At 37.4% G+C, this 7,832-nt stretch overlaps 1 protein-coding gene across 4 annotated transcripts in view; it reads right to left on the bottom strand.

Annotated features, from left to right (window-relative positions):
• Positions 1-1,772: 1,772 nt before the first annotated feature.
• SLC38A6 (solute carrier family 38 member 6) overlaps positions 1,773-7,832 on the bottom strand; it is a 76,171-nt gene continuing 70,111 nt past the window's right edge. For all 4 annotated transcript variants that reach the window (XM_055538251.1, XM_055538249.1, XM_055538252.1 and 1 more), the window contains 4 exons: positions 5,043-5,167; positions 3,767-3,911; positions 3,566-3,660; positions 1,773-3,379 (listed from right to left, as the gene is read on the bottom strand). In XM_055538251.1, the coding sequence (XP_055394226.1) occupies positions 3,299-3,379; positions 3,566-3,660; positions 3,767-3,911; positions 5,043-5,167 (446 nt within the window). In that variant the 3' untranslated portion in view covers positions 1,773-3,298. The remainder of the gene's footprint in view (positions 3,380-3,565; positions 3,661-3,766; positions 3,912-5,042; positions 5,168-7,832) is intronic.

Genomic DNA, 7,832 nt, shown 5'->3' with positions numbered 1-7,832 from the left:
TGAACTACCCCCATTCATCTTAATGGAGTGTTAACTTCAAAGGCTTGTTTTAACCATTTAAATGCTAAGCTCATGAGTAAACATTCTCTGAAAAAAAGGTACAATTTAAACATTCACCTTCAACATATGAAAGTAATTTATATTCTCAGCACTTCGTCTTTTAATTTAGCAAACAAGTCTCCAAGTGTTAGAAAAATATAGATTTTGTGCTTTACTTAGTTTTATTTTAAATAGTTATTACCTAATAAATTATGAACATTAAGCCCAAAATGAGAAGGCCTATATTTCCCAGGGAAAATGCTGAGGAGAACTTGAGTAAGGTTTTATGTGAAATCCTGATGAACGGGGCACTGCTTTTTACCAGCCATCTTACTAGCTTCCTCCAAACTCAGGGAAAAGTTGCAACTCCAAACAGGCAACTAGATAAGGCAGAACAGTAAAGTAAAATAAAAATAAACACCTCTAGAAATAATTTCTCTTGATAGTAACTAAGTTTTGGGCAGTGTTAAATAGGTTACTTGTCCCTTTGCCAAACCTCCCATGATCCCATCTTGCGAGCAGGTGACAAATGTATTAATTGATGCCCACCTGTCATCACGCTTAACATCTGCCCCTGGGGACATCCTTGCATCTGCTGCAGATTTAGGGTTATTTTGGTATTATTGGAGTTAGATTTATTTTAGCAGCTGAACACCTATTTGTATTTGGATCTATAATTTCCCATAGAAATGTGGGAAAGCACTAAAAGGAAGGCACATGGGGCCAGTTCTCCTGTGAGTGATGGTTAGAAAGATTCTAAACATAATAGCTGTGCAAGATGGAAGAGGAAGAAATTCCACGTCCTTGTCCGAAAGCAAATTCATTTTACAGGTCAAGGTGAAGGGATGGAAAAAAAAGGGGATAAATATCCAATCTATTAAGAGAGCCTGTTTTGGTCTGCACCTAATTTATACAAGGCCATTTAATCCTCTCAACACAACCCTGTATAATTGGTATTAACTCCATTTAATACCAATGTGAAAGTAGAGGTTGAGAGAGGTTAAGTAGTTTGTCTAAACTCACTGAGATTTTCATCTATGTCTTTCTAACCCCCAAACTTGGAGTTTTTCCATTACACTGTGCTGATCGTAAGTTGCCAAAGAGATATTTTAACTCAAAAGAACAGCTCAGTTATCAATTTTTTAGCCCATTTCCTAAGCGGGAAGCAAGGGGGCACCTGCAAAAGTGTGTGTTTTCATACATGCAAATTGGCAGTTTGCATGCAATTCTCTACTTTACATGTGCTCCGGGGCAGGATTACATTTTACTGATACACCCTGGCTTTGGCAGGCTGCTAACAAGGCGCCTTTACACAGAACACGCCCCGGGGCGGTGGGGGTGGGGGGGACCTAACTGCTGGTTTCCAACCAGGAATAAGCCACAGCAATGGGAAGGTGGAAATGATCTATAACTTCCAAACAAAATATGATATAAATCATCAATATTTGTCTCTGTTTGTCAAGTAGAAAATCACACGTTTTAGTGACAAATGAGAAGGCTCAGAGAACTTTCAAATTCACAGCCAGTCATCACAGCTGTATCTCATACTGTATACCAGAGGAAAATCATTAAGTTTCTTAGTCAGGATTTGGAATCAGGGCAAAATACGAAGTGAAATAATCCCACAGTTTTGTTATGAGTGACTGATGTTGATATTAACGCATGAACTAAGATTTAATTTCGTATATCAACAAGTACTGATTGGTTAAAAAAAAAAACAAAGAAACAAAAAATTATCTCAATACATTTAATAACATTAAAAAACTTGGTGAAAGATGCTGCTAAGAGAATGAAAAGACAACCCACAGACTGGGAGAAAATCTTTGCAAAAGACATATCTGATAAAGGATTGGTATCTAAAATATATAAAGAATGCTCGACTCAACAGTGAAAAACAACCCAATTTTAAAAATCAGAACCTCACCAAAGAAAATATACAGATGGTAAATAAGCATGTTCAACATCATATGTCATTAGGGAAATGCAAATTAAAGCAAAAATGAGATATTACTACAACTGCACACCCATTATTAGAATGGTGAAAATCCAAAATACTGACAACACCTGATGCTGGGGAGGATATGCAACAACAGGAACTCTGACACACTGCTGGCAGGACTGCAAACTGTTACAGCCCACTCTGGAAGGCTGTTAGGCAGTTTCTTACAAGACTAAATATTCTACCATACCATGCAGCAACTGCTAAGAAGCAAAGTCTCTGGTAGTGGTATGAACCCAAACAAGCTAAAAATCTCTATCCACACAAAAATTTGCCTACAAATGTTTATAACAGCTGTATTCACAAATGCCAAAATTTGAAAGCAAACAAGAGGCCATTCAACAGGTGAAAGGAAAAACAAACTGGTGTACGTGTGCTAAATTGCTTCAGTCATGTCCGACTCATTGCGACTCTGTGGACTGTAGCCCACCAGGCTCCTCTGTCCATGGGATTCTTCAGGCAAGAACACTGGCGTGGGTTGCCATGCCCTCCTTCAGGGGATCTTCCTGACCCAGGGATGGAACCTGCAGTCTCTTAGTCTCCTGCATTGGCAGGCGGGTTCTTTACCACTAGCGCCACTTGGGAAGCCCCAAACTGTGGTACATCCATACAATGGAACACTATCAGTGATTCTAAAAAGAAGAGCTATCAAGTTATGAAGAGACATAGAGGAAACTTAAACACATATTGCTAAGTGAAAGAAGCCAGTCTGAAAGGTTAGATACTGCATGATTGCACCAAACAATGTTTTAGGAAAGGCTCATGGTTTTTATGGAGACAGTAAAAAGGTTCGTGGTTGCCAATGCTTGCATCTAAAGTGAGCCCTAATGTAAACCATGAACTTCAGTTAATAATAATACATCAACATTGGCTCATCAAGTATAACAAATGTACCTCACTAATGCAAGATGTCAGTAACACGGGAAACTATGGGTGTGCTAGAATGAGGGAATATATGAGAACTCTCTGTACTTTCTGCTCAGTTATCTCTGTAAACATTAAAATTACCCTATTAATTCAAAAAAATAAACTCACAAAGATGCTCAACACATTTAAGAGCATTTTGAGTTTGTTTCTTATTTTGATTAAAACTGCTACATCTACTTTCTCCTACCCACTCTTGTTTTGTTCTGCTTTTCTGTTATGTTTGCAAAAATGTTAACCCATATAAAGAGGATTCATCCAAGGTGCTTTCCATAATCATTCCTTTTTGCAAAAGGAGGTAAAATATGCTTCATACGAAGTGGGAAAATAATTTCTTCATTTATTAATCCAATTAAAAATAATGAGTGCTAAACTAAAATTACCAACCAAAATACCAAAGATGAGCAAAACAAATGCCTGTAGAAATAAGGAAAAAGATAAAGAAAAATTAGAATTATTTTTTAAAACCTTCATCCTCTCCAATAATGTATATAGTTCAAAATATATTAATTTTTTTTGATGTAGGTAAAAGACTTAGATAAAAAATGATAAATTATTTCTTAAAATAAGATTCTTAGAAGAAACAAACAAAACCCAACCTACCCCCAACTTTTTCCATGAGAGAAAATCCTCTCTGCTCATTTTAAGATAAAACAGTCCTGGGAACACAAAAATCAAACACGTTGATGTACTGGAACCTTAAAGTGGGGAGAAAAAAAAAAGAAGAATGCCAGATTCAGATGTGAGACTGGATGATAATTTTACCTATTTTAGAAAACGGAATTTTTGAAATAGAAAACTTACCAACTATACCAAATACATTCCTAATGTCAGGAACATATATTGCAAGTAAAACAATGACAATATTGAGAGCTAGAGTGATCAAAGAATGGCGAATCCATGAGAACGGAAAATTGGAAAAAAACATCATCATTAAAGCTTTCCTTGCCTGTAAAACAGAAAAAGAAACAGATTTAAGCAAAGAGGAAGTGTCAAAGCCACACTACTTGCTTAGGGAAACCCATGTATGGCACGGGTACTATGATATTCCAAACCATTTAGATGCCCAAAATATAGCCTAAACTGTTACTGTAAAGTATTTGTTGCACATAAACTAAGAAATGTACCTATCTGTGTGAGCTTCATAAAAGTTGTCTTGGTTTAATTCTTGAAAAAATCATCACATGCAATTTCTTTAGGTTGCATAATTTTCAAAATTACTAACCATAACACTGTGTGAAGAAATCTCAGGGTATCATTTTCATGAAATTCAACAGATAAAAGAACAAATGGCTCAAAACAGAAACAGAAGTCATGCCATGGTAAAGAAATTCCATTTACTGTTTTATATTATTGTTTCACGGCATGTAAATAAGAAAACTAGTCCATGATGTTTCCCACTGCCAAGGCAGGCAACAGGCGGTCACAGCCCACAAACTTCTACCCAGCCCCCACCACACTCCTGGCACTGCAGTTCACACAGGAAGGGGGCAAAAATCGGGAAGGCTCAGGTTTTCAGGAACTCACTGTTTAGGGATTCAAGATATTCATGTAGAAGCATTTGTACCCAAAGTTTATGTTTCTATTTTCCCAGAAATTCTTAAGATTCTTATGTATCACAACTAATGCAGTATGAAGATCCATTCTGCCCCTTAACTATAATTCTAGAACAAATAAAATTTGTGACTAAGATTAAATAAATTTCCAATAAACCTGAAGGAGCTTACTTTTGCTGACTTGACTTTTTCTTCTTCATACACATTCTTTTGAATACAGAATTAAAGGGGGAAAAAAAACCCCAAAAACTTTAGAACAACTATAGTCTCTAAATTGGAAACAATGCTGTGGGAAAGCGTAAATCTAAACTAAATCTGAAAAAGCACAAATTAGTTTAGTGGTTCACTGTTATTTTTGTGCTTTCATGGGGCCATATGCAAGTATGAGTCTTTGATCAATTCCTTGACAAATGAATAAGATATACGAGACTAGATGTGATTCAAACATTCTAGTCTGTAAAGAATTAGTGTTGCCATATTAGGGAGCTGCAACATTGAGGAACAAAACCTTGAAGAGTACTTACAGGGAAGTGGATTAGAGGGACTGTCAAAAGCACAGAAAATAGTATGCATAACTTCACAGTCATGATGACAACATCATGTGGCAAGTATTTACTGTAACCTTGCAGTAATTCTGACGCCACACTGTCTGCAAATTCAAAAAAATAAGGATCACATTATAAACTACTGAGATGTTAATAATAGCAATGCTATTTTCCTTCACACAAATAGATCTTAACAGATTTTGGAGTCCTGGTACCAAATCCATCTCTGGCCTTTTTCCTATCCTATGAAACACAGACACAGTAGTCAAACATCTTCTTGGAACTTGCTGTCTTTTCTTTTAATGAAACTAGAAATTAGCCCAGGCAGATTCTCTAAAATTATGACAATGAATATATATATATATATATATTTTTTTTTAATCTCAAAAAAAAAATCTCTTTAGAACTTTTCCATAATCTGAAAGTTTTAAGCAACATCTATGTTATTTTGTAAAGTGCTTTCATGTGTACTGCTGAATTTGGTCCCTGTGATAACAATATAAGATAGTAGCTAAGGGCAACCCGCTCCAGTATTCTTGCCTGGAGAATACCATGGACAGAGGAGCCTGGCGAGCTACAGTCCATGGGGTCACAAGAGTCACACATGACTGGTGACTAAACCACCAGGTTAAAAATATTAACTGACTTGCTCAAGATCATACAAGACAAAGGGGAAGGACTGTACATCCAAATTTTTTGATGCCAAAGCCTTTCCTTAATATCATGATGTTTTCTAGGACCTTATAGGCTCGTGCATGTTACCTGCTTCATCAACATTTCATCTATGGATGTGTGTTTCATAAAAGAGAGTGCAGTGCTAGGGCAATGGCTCCCTCAGCAAGCGGGCGTGGTGGTCAGCGACAGAAGCAGAGCGAGCAGACCATGCTCTGCTCCCTGGTGTTGCTTCTACCCTTGTGTCATCCTCACCCCAGGCTAGACGAGGACTGTGAAGAGTGGGTACTCAAGAGAACTTCATATCACTGCCATGCAGGGAAGGATGAGTTTCTACTTACAATACAGTGGTGGATTTCTTTAATTTGAGACTGAATGCTTTGGGAAAGTCACTTTGGAGAAAGTTAAAAAACAAATCAAACACAACTCTGTTTTCAAAAACCTTAAAATTTAAAGGGTGATAAGATGAAAGACACACACATATAATAGAAGGTGTATAAACACAGATACACACTTAAGTGGCAGAAGGTCTAAACAAAGAGCTATGCTGATTTTGAACAGGGAAAGATAACTACGGCTTTGGGATGAACATGAAAGAAATTCAGGAAAACCTGAAGAGAGTCATCCTGAGATAGTGAGCAGCGAGATAGTAGAGGCGGGACTTGAACTCTGGGGTTGAACAGACCAAGATTCAAAATCTACTACTTAGTAGCAACTCAACTTCTTTGAGTCTCCTGGTTTTTACATCTGTAAAATGGGGACAATAATATGTTGACCTATAGGGTTGCTGAGAGCATTACATTAATTAACCTATGTGTGCTCACACTCAAAGATGTTGAGCGAGAAGTTCTGGAACCAAGAACCAGCACAAACAGAAGCCACCAAGCAACAAAGGGAATTTGCATCTGAGAAAACGAGCAGCCCAGGAGCACTAGAGAGGCTGAAAGACTGCTCTATAGAGCCAACAGCGACGGGTGATAAGGCTGGAAATGCATGAATGACCAAGCAACAGAGCTATTTGTACAGTCAGGACTCAATCTGGTAGGCCACAGAGATGCAATGGCTTCTGAAGAACAGCATGTTATGATTTAAACTAAGTAGGAAGACAGACTGTAAGAAAAAGAGATCCAAAACAGGACTAACAGAAGGCTACTGTCATAATCACTGAGAAGTAATGAGAATCTGAACTAGATTAGTAACGATGGAAATGGGATAGAAACCAATTGTGGAAAGTATCAAAGACACACTTGACATAATGCAGGACTAATGGACCAGGCAAGAAATTAAGAAGAGCCAGGAAAGCTGAATTCTAGTCCCAAATATGAGAGATTCTTGTGAGTCTTTGGAGAAACATGGCAAACTATTTTCACTTTCTGAATCATAAAAATGAATTATTAACACATTGCTTAACAACTTTGTAGACTTTTAAAATGGTCTGGTTATTACACAACATTTGGGTATTGGCCTGCTCACCAGAGGAACACTTTATTCCTCATCTTATAATGCTTCAACATCTGTAATCAGAACCAATATCATTAATCTAGGTACATACTTATTGGTCCCTTAAACCTGACAAAATTTAGATATTAACTGAGTCTTAAGAACACTGAATAAAAGGACCCCAAGCAGCTCCAGAAGCCTGAGGAACTAGATTTATTACAAATTCAAAATACCTGTCACATATCTACTTTCCCGAGATAAAAGGCTTTTTCCTGAGCTAGCAGTTCTGTGTTCTTAGCTGAGCCTTAACATGTGCAAGGGATAGAGGACAGCACACTTCTCCAGATTCAGACAAATCTCTACAAATCTCAGGACCCAACAGTGATTTCTGCAAGATATATATTCTACTGAAGCCAGGTGGCTGTCCTGTTTAATATACACTGTCAAACAGGGGATGATTTTATAAAGATTCCTGAAGAATAACTGAAAGATCACTGGACTAATATTCAGGAGACACAAGAGACACGCCACTATTGCTGGACAGGTCACTCCACCCAGGCCTTAATCTGTGACAAGCCCTTCTGATAAGGCCTCAGGTTCAATCAGCAATTTCTTTCTGAAAGACTGAAAGCTACTGCTATTCCAACAAAAATACTG

The sequence above is a fragment of the Bubalus kerabau genome, chromosome 10, assembly GCF_029407905.1.
Source record: "Bubalus kerabau isolate K-KA32 ecotype Philippines breed swamp buffalo chromosome 10, PCC_UOA_SB_1v2, whole genome shotgun sequence".
In the NCBI taxonomy this organism is placed as follows: Eukaryota; Metazoa; Chordata; class Mammalia; order Artiodactyla; family Bovidae; genus Bubalus; species Bubalus kerabau.
The sequence above is the reverse complement of the archived record's forward strand: the minus strand, read 5'-3'. Positions and strand labels throughout refer to the sequence as shown.